The sequence below is a fragment of the Anastrepha ludens genome, chromosome 3, assembly GCF_028408465.1.
Source record: "Anastrepha ludens isolate Willacy chromosome 3, idAnaLude1.1, whole genome shotgun sequence".
NCBI lineage: Eukaryota > Metazoa > Arthropoda > Insecta > Diptera > Tephritidae > Anastrepha > Anastrepha ludens.
Window position 1 is genome coordinate 103,838,926 of NC_071499.1, and position 12,725 is coordinate 103,851,650.

Below are 12,725 nucleotides of genomic sequence, written 5' to 3' on the forward strand. Positions count from 1 at the left end.
TAAATTTATCAAAAATAATCCCAAATCATCGTTGAAACTCATGGAATCGGAGTTGTATATCTCTAAAACATCGATTTATCGCATTTTAAGTGATCATTTGGGTTTACGAAAGATTTGTGCACTTTTCATTCGGCACAAGTTTACTGAGAACCATTAAAGAGGCGACTGGTGATGAAACGTGGAGTTTCCAACATGAACCTGAAACTAAGCGTCAAAGTGCCGCATGGAAGACCCGTGACGAGCCACCACCCAAAAAATCGCGTTTTGACAAGTCAAAAATCAAGCCGACGCTCATTTGTTTTCACGATTCTAAGGGAATTGTCCACAGGGAGTTCATGCCAACGGGCCAAACCGTCAATGCAATTTTCTATATTGGCGTTATGAAGCGTTTCGTCGAATTCGAATACCGCGATAGAGGAAGCTGGCGCTTATTGCACCATCTCATCGATCCCCTCTTGTGACTGATTATTTAACCAGAAATCGCATTTTAACCATCAATCACTCACAGCATTCGCCTGATATGGCGGCTCCCTGTGACTTCTAGCTATTCGGAAAATTGCATTTGGCAATGAAAGAAAAACACTTTGCACCCGTAAAGGCCATCCAAAAGGCTTGTACCGACATCCTGAAGGGCATTCCGGTCAATGACCTGAAACACTCTTCCGAAAAGCTTTTATATCGCGCAAAACAGTGTATCTCTACTTTATATCAGCCTGTGCAAAGCTGTCATAAAATGAAAGTTAAAAACTGTGTGCATATGCATCTTCAAATAGAAGAATAAAATTAGTTTTACAGAGCTCAATCGAATCGGTGCTTCAAAGACCACTGAAGTTAAATTAATTTGATCTTGTGTGATGATGGGATGTGGAACGAGATTACTACGCACAAGGAGCCACAAAGAGGGCTTAGAGATTTTTAGATTTTCAACTACACTGAATTGACCGATTTGCTCATTTTGAATTGCGATATTTTTCCAGTATTTTGGTCATTGCATAGGCATGGCACAGGCACATTCAAAAGTAACTACACATAATTACTAAAGTATACATACGATAAAATATTTCTTATTTTCTTAATTAGATTAAAATTGTTTTTCTTATTTTTTGTATCCTACACTAATAAATTAAATTAATCTTATTATTTTAACAACACCCTGTATATTTTTTTGTCAGCGTTGATAAAATATGTACTAAAAACACTAATAGTGCATCCCAGTAATGTTACATAAGTTTACATACGCGAGTAGTTTTTCTTATACGCCGCTAATAATACCGTTAGAAATTTTATGAAAATGCGTTTTGCTCATTAATAGAAGATCAGTGTTACGACTGATATCAGTTTTTCCAGACTTAATTGTTATTTAAGATAAAAAACGTAAAAAATGCCTAAAACTAAAGAAATCTCCGAGGATATTCGTAAAATGGTTGTAAAACTAAGGCGCGAAGGAAAATCTTTACAAGGAATTGGTGAAATTTTAAATTTAACAAAACCTACTTTATAGACAATAATAAAAAATTTCGAAAATAATGGAAATTATGCGAACAAACATCGATCAGGTCGCCCACGTAAGCTTACTGAAAGACTGGAGTGGACTATTATTCGAACAGTGAAGGATAATCCAAAAAAAAGTGCGGTTGCAATTAACAATGAAATAAGGTTGAATCACGATATTGAGGTTTGTAGCCAAACGGTACGTCGTTACATTAAGAGGAATGGGTTTTTAAGCAGAGTTGCCCGAAAAAAGCCCCTACTGAGAGCCGTAAATGTTGTTAAATGGTTGGAATATGCTGAAAAGTATAAAAATGTCCATGTTAGCGATCCAACATTTTGGGAACGAGTTATATTTACGGACGAATGCAAGTTTATGGTATTTGGAGGAGACGGGCGCGCTAAAGTTTGGAGAAAACCAAACACGGAGTTTTTACCACAAAACGTTAATGAAACTGTGAAACATGGTGGAGGATCTCTTATGGTATGGGGATGTATGGCAGCAAATGGTGTTGGAAATTTAAGGTTTATAGAAGGTACGATGAATATGACCATGTACATTGAAATTTTAAAAGATCTCGCAGAATATGCTATATTCATGCACGACAACGATCCCAAGCATTCCTCGAATCTGATGAAAGAGTGGCTGCTATATAACGTAAAAAATAAACCGGAACATCCACTACAATCACCAGATTTAAATGCAATTGAACATTTATGTGATCATCTGAAAAGAGCCTTAAAAAAACAAAACATAACGTCCATTCCATCATTAAAAGAGGCTTTAATTCAAGAATGGAATTTAATATCGGCAGAAACAACAAGAAAATTGGCACTGTCCATGCCAGCTAGATTATCTGCTGTAGTAGATGCCAAAGGAAGCCATACGAGATACTAAAATATATATTTTTTTAATTATTAAACAGCCGTATGTATACTTTAGTCACATAGCGAATAAGTGTAATTTAACAAAATTACAATATTTAAGCATATTTAAGTGAAATTTACATTTTTGTTTATTTTGTTTTTATTAATATATGAAATAAAATGCTTTTAAGTTTAACATTTATATATCATGTTTGATTTCTTACCAAAAAATAGGACTTACGCTCCCGTATGTATAATTTAGTAACTATGTGTATATTGGCTGGAATTTATCATCCAATTAAGCTCTACATCCCACTATGGTGTGATGATTATTACGAACGAAAATTAAAGTTAGCGAACGTCGGCTCAGAGTATCGGTAGCAAAATTGAAATTTTAATAACTTCCAAATAAAGCTCTCGTTCGTGAACTTCGCCATAATAAAAACGAAAATCGCGTATGAAGTGTTGACATTGGAAGATCACAAAAAAAGTTAAGGGTGCATTTGTATCTAACTACAAATTGCTATGCTTTTCTTAAAAATCCATTAATAGGTGTACATAAAAAACTAGAAACATGAAAACATACTTTGACGCAAGAAACATGTTTTGTAGTGGGCCTTTGTTGTGAAAATATTGCTATAGAAGAACTCAACTATGAATTAATTTGGTGTTTACAATTCATGCGTACATACATACATATGCATAGACTAAATTTAAAACCTTAGCATATTGGTACTAATTACGGTAAAAGTAAGTTGTTCATAGTATAAACTTTCTTATTTTTCATTTATAGCGTACAATATGAAAGTTTATGTCGATGTACTTACATATGTAGGTTTGTATATACCTATGTATATACATAAGTATAACGCACCTCCTCTCCAAAAGAGACACAACTAAAATTTTTTTTATTTTCCAGATAACGCAAAAAACTGCTAATAAAATATTTTAGAAAAATAAAACTTGTTTACTGGGAAGAAAATGTCTATAAAAAATCATAAGAAATCAAGACGTATTCATTAAAGATGGCGGCACTAGACCAACAACAATGTTTTGTACTAGAATGAATTGGCCTTGTTTCATTCTGTGGTGACAGCAACATGGGCACAGCGAAAGAAAAAAAAAGACAAATCAGCTGATTTATCGATACCACCTTCAATAGATTCGCCTTGCATGAAATATTCTATTCAAAAAACGCATTTTCTTCATATAACGAATTTTCCGTCTAGGAAAAAAATTATAAAAAATCCACGCGATTTTTAGCAACTTCAATATTGCCAGCAATCTTTCTAAAAATTTTAATAAAACAACGTGGAATTAGATGAAAAGTTTGTGAAATTTAGATATAAAGTTTAAAACTTGGATTTAAATGGTTTGGGAAAAAGGGAAATGCAAAAAAAGGAAAAAAAACCAATCCAAACAGATCAAAATGTGCTAATGTTTTCCGCGAGATGTATGAACTCTTCTCACAACTCACCACTCAAAATTTGTTATTTTTCAAAAATATGCAAAAAAATGCTTCTGAGCTTATAAAATATTTTAGAAAAATAAAACGTTGGTTACTGGGAAGAAAAGAAATGGTTGAAGTGCCAGCCTGGCACTCCTCAAGTAGCACTGAAGCGCCGTTTTGGGAAGAAACTGTCATTAAAAAATCATATGAAATATTCTATTCAAAAAACGCATTTTCTATACATAAGGAATTTTCCGTCAAGAAAAATTAAGTAAAAAATCCACGCGATTTTTAGCAGCTTCCATTTTGCCAAAAATGTCTAATAAAGCAACGTGGAATTTTTTCTAAATTCAGCATAAAGTTTAAAACTTGGATTGCAATGTTGGGGAATAAGAAGCATTCAAGAAAAGGAGCACTCTTCTGCCATCTGAGGGATTTTGTTTTTTTTTTTGAAGAAATATGTTCAAAAACCAATATTTCTTATAAAAAACTCGCTTTTTAGAGATATTTTCAAATCGGTCCAGTGTGAATCCTAAAATATAATAATTTTTTCCTTTGCCTTAAAATATAATAAATTTTACAATTCTGTTGGGCAAAACCGTAACTTTTTTGATGAGGTACCCTATGTAAGGTACATAATGTAAATAAATGGAATGTGCGCCTAATTACTAAATTATAATTTTCAAATTTATTTCTACCTATTAAATGTTTCAAAAATATGAACAAATGTAGTTAAACACTTACAATAAATCGCTTTCAACCCAATTCATATTCCACACTGAGCACATGTAGGTTGTATGTTATGTAGTAAACAATTTTAACAGATGTCCGTGCAGTCCAGCAAAAAGCTGAAGAAAATGGCTTACCTGTAAGTAAAGAGGAGAAAGAGAAAAATATTTAATATTTAATCTTCAGCAAATAATAAAATAATGAAGAGCTACAATTAAAATGTTCATACATACACTACTAACTACTATTTTTTTGCCTATTTTGGTTTTTTGTTTTTGTTAATTTCAACTTTGCTGAGCATTACGAATTTTTTTATTGCATTATCACTTCTCACAATCATTTACAAACGGTAATATAAAGTAAAATAGTTCCCCCCTTATGCGCTAGTGTACTCCATATAACGTTAGTAGGCCAAATACAATGGCTGTATGTGGGGAGAGTTCTCTGAGCGGCGGGAAAACTTAGTGAGCAGGCAGACAACCATCAAATGCCAAAATCAATACTGATAACATGGCATGACAAATGACAAGCGACGAAGAGATGGCACGGACTCAACGAAAGGGAGGTAGGTAGATATGTATGTACATGGAACAATCTATTTTGTTGTTTTTTTTTCTAAATACAAAAAAAAAATATAATAAAAAAAGTGGGTGAGCAACACAAATGGGAAAAATCAGCAGCACACACACATGCAATTGTATGTCCGTATATGTATGTATACAAGAGTGTAAGTATTTGAACACACTGCAGGTATGTACATATGTGCTAGATGTGTGCATGTACATACACATATAAATGTATTTATGCCAGCAACGATAATACGATGTGTATTCGATTTTATCAGGCCAAGTTGCACAATAAACACAGCGATTCAGCTGAAAAGTCACAATAACCTCTGATATGAAATTGTCATAAATTGAGAGCGCACACACACCGATACTCGAAACACATGCTCACACATGTATACAGAAATAACGTTATCACTGTATATAGAGAAGATTAGACAAAGTAATAACACCATGACACCAAAGCGTGTAGAAAGCAAAAATAAAAAATCAAGTAAAAAAAATGGTATTAAAATATTAAATGAAGAAAAAAGTTGCAATAATGAACTAAAAAACCAAAAGAGCAAACGAATACTGACACACATGTGTACATAAACATATAAATATAAATATTGTTTTTATATTTTGTACTCGGTTGCGTGCAAATGCGCACAATAACAACAAAGATTCGGCGATAGCATGTAAATACTACACGTTTCGTGTTTTGGAAAATAAAAAAAAGAGGTGATAAATTAAAATGATAAAGCGCATTTTACGCATGTGCCTAACATACACATATATGTACGTATATATAATATACATATATAATATAATATAATATGTATATATATATATATATATATATATGTATGTATGTATAGGTGCATATGTATACGCATATATGCCTAGTTTTATAAAAATATACCTGCAGGTACGCATGTCCAATGTATTTGCTTTGGGCTGTGTGTAGGCGTTTCGAGTGTGTGTACTTAACCAAGTCTAATCGCCTCGTCACACAAAAAAAGTAATGGTTCACGCAAAATTAAAAGAAGCAAATCAACCAACAACACGCACACAGAAACTAATTCATTCGCTATACACTTTAGCGCGCCACAGTTAATGCTTTGTTGCCATATTTCGCGCTTTCGTGCGATTAGAGGCTATACGTTAATGACATGACGTACATATGGAAATATGGCAACGGCAATGGTGTGCGCGTCGTGTGTGTGTGTGTGTGGAGCATTCGCCATGTGGGCTTAATAATAATAAGTTAGATGAAGGAGAAACAAACACAAAAAAAGAAAAAATTAAAACTCGCGCGCACTCGCGCCATTTTCGACCTCAAAAATGATTTAGTACCGCATGGCGGCGTGTAAGTGGTGTAAGTAAAGCGTGTATCGACTTATGGGCGCCTCGAAAAGAATGGCTATCTATGTGATTGGCCTATGACAACATTGCATGACTTTGTGTTTGATTTTATAAGGCAGATAAATTATAAAAATAAAAGCGAATGTTTTGTAAAATATCTTAAAGTGATGATAACACCATAAAGTGATTTCAAAGGCAACTGCTTGGAACACTTAACTCGTTACACTACTTTAAAAAATAGTGGAAGATAGTTTGAATTCGAGCGGAAAAATTTAACTAATTAATTTAATAATTTTTATCAATTAAAAAATGTTTAAGGGGCGCGCAGCTAATTTTCAAAATAGAAGAGTTTGAGCGAAGTGAGATTGCATTTCATTTTCAATTTAACGCCTTTTTGTGTCGACCATAAACGGACTATTTAGCATTTGACCGCCATATTCGGGGCCAAGTAGAGATAAGGAAGTGAAGTCGACTCCACGCAACATTTACTATTGGAATGCTCCGCACTTCGAAGACTGCTCCCCGGATTGTTGGGTATCAACTTCTATGAAGACAGCGACCATTTAGGCCCAGTATCTTTTGAAGTATTGATTGGATTGGATTCGCCAAATTTTGAGTATGCCCAGTAAGGATTTCTATACCTAAATCTACCTATCTAGGCGATCCATCCTGGGCCCCGCAACAAGCCTCTGTAGTCACCGAGTGAGCATGCTTTCCATCCTAACTTATCCTAAACATGTTTGCTAAAAAAAAAACTATACAATTTTAATAGTAAGAGTCAGGTTTGATGTAGCAAGACTATAGTAACGCGATCTCAGACTACGAATAACAACCATCCTCGCACATATTCAAATCAATACTAAAATACTAAAAAACACCAAATCCATAAATCGCTGCAGCTAGAGTCAGGTATTTCGTGCAGAGTGGGAGTAGGAGTGCCTCAAGTGTCTTCACAATTGGCGGATTTTTTAGGTTTCATTACTTGGACCCCTCTCGCTGCTTTTCACTTGTCAGAAAGTGTGAGAGTGGTCAAGGACCGATTGAGATATCTTACTCCCAATGAGCTCAAGCTTTTCAGCATCAGCACGTAAAGTCGGTCGGGGCCAATGGCTTTGGAAGTTTTTGCTTTGCCACCTGCAGTTCATCGCTGGAGAAAGCAAGCGGTGCAAAGTTCTTTGGTAGTTTGCGCAGCCGCCTCGACGCTTGGACGTATCGACCGGAGGATGCAAAATATATTTCCAACTAAAATAGCTCGCACATAATTTCAGGCCCGACGAAGTACAACCGCCGAAAGCTGGGAGGACGCGAGTCGCAACAGCGATGATCGTCTTGTGGAATGCGCGTTTGCCCACGCGTGAAGATGTCTTCGGTGAATTCCGCAAAGCCGACCCAATTAGCTTTGTAGAAGAGATTAGAGGAGCTGATAATTGGTAAATAGTCTAATACGAGAGGTAGCATAGGTTGTCAAATTATGATATTGAACAGCGTGGTGGGGGGCGTCGTCATTTACTGTGCTGAATGTTGAATTGCCTATTTGTTCTGCCAAAATTGTTTGCTTATAATCATTTGGCAGGCTTGAATGCCAGAAATGGTGGTGCATATTGAAGTTACCTAGAGCCACCCTTATAAGCGCACCTCTGATGTTGCTCAAGTCAGCTCCGAGGAGCCGTAGAGATTCCGTTTGTGGTTACACCAGGGTATTAAGTGCGGTAGCGGCCGTTGGGCCTAAGTGCTTCTAATGGGTGGAGCAACATGTGGCCACTAACCGTGTAGATCACTCCCTATATGTCTTAAGGCCTGTGTAGATCTTAAGGTGGCACCACCCACGGCAGTGGTTAAATCTAACCGACGTGGAGTTTGAGTGAAGCTGTCTTTGGCAAACGCAGCAGAAATAAATTACGGGTGCAGGGTTATGCTCTATGATAGGCTTAAGGAGTAGTATTGGGAGCAGTTTTGCTACATGGAGCTGCTCCAGGTTCAGCGCACTAGATAAAGCTAGGCTAATTTACTGGGACGGCTGTCGTTGGTTGAGAAAAACCCGAGTCATTCCGGTACGTAGAACTGACTGTCATGAGAATGAAAGACAAAACGTCTTTTGAGCTGATAATAACAGAGATAAAATTGTGTTTAAATGGAAATACAAGTTTAAATGTTAAAACCTGCCACTACAAAAACTAATCCATAATTATGGGCCAACATTTTTATATTACAAATTTTTAATTTAAATAAAATACCATAAATCAAAAAGGTTACTTCAATGCCGACATTGCGAACAAACCCTCCCATTGACCATAAGTATGAGTGAAAACACTGCCTTGCTCACCTCATTTCACCTCTACTCTATGTGGGCGGTGGTGGAAGTGGTACATATAATTTGGCAAACTTTTTTTTTTCCTGATGACATGTGGAGTATTTATGCAAGTGGCAATGTGGCACATAGCGTAATTGTGTGCCGTTTTTGTGTTTGCGATTGCGTGCGGCTTGTCTGCTGCAACACGACAAGGCCGATGGTATAATTTCAACAATTTAATGACGTTCACTTTGCGCACAGCACAACAACAACTAAATGAAGTAAGCCAAACAGAAACACTACACATGCATACATACACACAAATTCATACACATACGTATAGCGCAAACCAAAATGCCGGGAAATAAACATAGGTAAAGCAAGAGGAGGGAGGTGCGGGTGAATGAAAGAAAATTGCGCTGCTTTTCGTAATTTACTTTTTTATATAGCACACGAAAAATTCGGAAACTTACTTACATATGTGCATACAAATGTGTGTATGTGTAGGGTGGGCCATGCAAAATTTGCTTTTTGAATCGGCTATAAAAAAAAACTAATCAATATTTTTTCAAATTTTTTATTTTATTTTGAAGATTGAACATTGTCATTTATGAATGAAAAATAATATCGTTCAAAGGACTGCCATAACTGGCTTTACAGTAGGTCATTCGATCAATACCAATTTTTAAGAACATTTTCGATTGTTTGGGCTCCAATTTCATGAATGGCAACTTCGATTTCGTGTTTTAAAGCATCAATCGTCTCTGGATGGTTCGCATAGCATAGCAAAAATAGTCCAACGGGCTTAAATCACAGCTCCGAGGCGGCCAATTGATATCGGAATTTCAGCTGATTATTCGGTTTTCAAAAACGGTAGCCAAAAGTTCGAGTGTAGCTTTCGCAGTGTGACAAGTTGCACCGTCCTGTTTAAACCAAATGTCGTCCATGTCATCCTCTTCAATTTTGGGAAACAACTCGTTGAGCATGTCACGGTAACGCTCGCCATTTACTGTAACCTGGGAAGAAGAAGAAGACTCACCACTTTGGAAATAGGTTTTCAATATTTCCCAATTTTGTTTAAGCGTATAGCGTTCCATTTCGTAAATGTCAAACCTTTAAGTAAATTATGAACACATTTGACATGTCCTTTGTGTTACCATTCTCAAAAAAATAGGTGGTTCCAAAAGCAAACGCTATATGGCCCACCCTGTATATATGCACGTACGTATGTATGCATGCTGGCATAAATAACTGCCGTTGCTGCTGCCAAGCGTGGCCTAAGCAACACAAAACAACTAACCAAGTAAAATACGGCACACGCAACAACAAAACCAATGCACAACACAGCACAGCACGCACATCTTACCTATCCTCCAACGAAAAACAATATTATGCTTGCCGCCCCCATACATTTTCACTGTGTATTGCATTTTTCCTGATTTTTTTTTTTTTTTTGTTGCACTATACAAATTTGTTTTGTTTTCGTTGCTATACAAAAAATATTTTTTTAAGATGTTTCTTTTTGATTTTCAGCATTTTTGGATTTTTTTTCTTTTTATTTCCATTTACTTTTCCATGTAATTTACCTCCTTCTGCCTTCACTTGCACCTTCGGCAGCGACCAAAGCTGTAGACGCCAGCCACACACACGCACACACTCCGCCACGTACGTACACTGTAAATTATCTATGCGCAAAAATATGTGGCTTGCATGCGGTTGAGCGGTGGCGTGGCATAGTGGCGGCCCCACGGTTGCATGATGCAAGCGCATGAGTGCATTTGCTCGCACCGGCTGCTACGCTTGCTGCACTTGGGTGTAATTTACGACGCGTATGCGCCTACATACTCATATACATACAATGCGAGCCGCACTATGTAAGCAAAATTTGTTTTCTATGCCGCGTTACTACCGCTACGCCACCGCCATGCATTGCTACCTCCACTGCGCCACGCCGCTATTCACTATTTTTCTACGCTTTTCGCCTGGCCTTTGTGCTGCACCTGGAAATCTTGATTTAGTTGTTTGCAGCGCAAATGTGGCGCACACAAGCCATTTTTATCTCTACTTCACATTTTTTCTCTAGCCAAATCTTTTGTGCGGATTGTTTTCGTTGTCGTTTTTTGTTTTTTGCAACATGAAAGCGCAGCCGGTCCGCTTTCTTCGTTTTTCCTTTGTGCTTACAAGAAATACTGGCACACTGCATTTGTATGTATGTATGTGTGTATATGTGTGTGTAGTAAGCTCAATGGAGCAAAAGCGCCCATATACATACTCACATGCATAAGTGTGTGTGCGTTGGCGGGTGTGCCGGTTGCGCTCCACGCCAGTGTTGTTCTACGTTGTGGCACAAATCTTCGCCTTTCACAATGCGCTGCGCTGGCTGCCTGCCTTTCATTCGTAGCCATGCTTTGCAACAACAACAACACACATTCGCATTCAATTGTGTGGAAATAAAAACCTCTTTAGAATTGCAGTAAAATATTGTGAATTATGCACAGAAAAACAAAAACAAAAAAGGGGGGAAAAAAGAAAAATACCCTCACACACTTACACGCACGCAGCAAAGCAACCAAGTTTCTATAGCATTTTCCATTTTCTAGTCGATCTCCTTGCACTGGCTGATGGACTGACTACCACGCGACCACTGTTATGGTATGAAATACGAGTGCCGAAGTGTGGGGGCGGCTGGAGAGGCCGCAAGCATTCTAAGCCATCCATTAAAGTTGCAGCAAAGCATTAAATCGGTCAGGTATTTGTGTGCGTGTGTGCGTGCAATGTTCTATTCATAAGTACTCGTGCCTTGAAAAATCACTTTTTGAAAAAGAAAAAAAAACAAAAAAAAAGTTTATATTTATTGAAAAGTATGCAACAGACTTTATTTAGTGCGGCATAGAATTTCACAGAGGCATGAGAAGCGCGCGCCATGAGAATACGTGAAAGGTTTACACTTGAGAGTGTAACGGTAAAGTAATGTAACTAAAATGCATTACGTTTGCATATTCATTTCAACGGTACACTTAAAATATCATAAAAATAGAGATATTATAAAAAGTTCATATTATGAAACAAAGATATTTCTTAAGAGAAAAGGTGGTAAGACTTAGGGCACTGGCACTTTAAATCCATTCTTTACACATTGGAGGTGCCGTCTACTTTGAGAATAAATTTATATTGTACAAAGTAGTGAAAGCTTAAAGGATCTAAATTTTTGCATGTTTTATTTTAAAACAACATCTACACGCGTCTTTTGAAGGAAACTTCATAAACACCACCTTAGCTCTCTACTTTAGGTTAGGTACATATGTATATCTGGCTGATCTGATCGATCTGTTAGATCTCCCATAGACCACAAGGTTCCGTAGTGTTACCAGTGTTGTTCGCGTCATGTTAAACATATTTCGTGATACATGTCTTGGCGAGTTTTAATAAACAGCTTAAACTTTCGTCCGCAAAGTCCGTTAGAGATGAAAAGTATAACGATTCCAGGCAGTTGTAACGAGGTCTGCTTAGGCAGTGGCAAAGTAGGTGTTCTAGCGTACCTCACTCTTCTTCGCGTTAGTTACACGTATCGCTCCGGACTAACCCCATTTTAGCTGCCTTATATGGAATGAGACAATGTCCCGTTAGTACTCTCACCAATATTTTACATTCCCACCTTGGGAGTGATAAAATCAGGTTGGTTGTTTTCGTGTTGCAAGTTCGTAGCATTATTTCGACATTTCTGTGGGAGAGGTCGAAGTTTCCCATATAGACTGTGTTTTCAGAGTTAGTTCCTCATCTACTTCTGTCCTCAAAACTGAGAGCGAGGAATGTAAAATATTATCCCCTCCTTTAGAATGTAAAATAGTCTCTGCTAAACTTAATAAAGGTTCCACCTGCTTCCGAAGATTTGCAGTTGAAGTTTAGTTCCACATCCGGAGATTTGTAGTGTTAGAAGAACAGAATAGCTCAATATTACCCAGGGAGTTTCCTGAGAAAGCGGAAATCC

At 37.0% G+C, this 12,725-nt stretch overlaps 1 protein-coding gene across 3 annotated transcripts in view; it reads right to left on the reverse strand.

The window, feature by feature from the left end:
- LOC128858660 (uncharacterized) overlaps positions 1 to 12,725 on the reverse strand; it is a 160,288-nt gene that overhangs the window by 85,573 nt on the left and 61,990 nt on the right. For 2 of the 3 annotated variants that reach the window (XM_054095106.1, XM_054095107.1), the window contains exon 2: positions 4,550 to 4,671. In XM_054095106.1, the coding sequence (XP_053951081.1) occupies positions 4,550 to 4,593 (44 nt within the window). In that variant the 5' untranslated portion in view covers positions 4,594 to 4,671. Of the gene's footprint in view, positions 1 to 4,549; positions 4,672 to 4,767; positions 4,956 to 12,725 lie in introns of those variants that run through there. The other variant, XM_054095108.1, reaches the window with a different exon arrangement.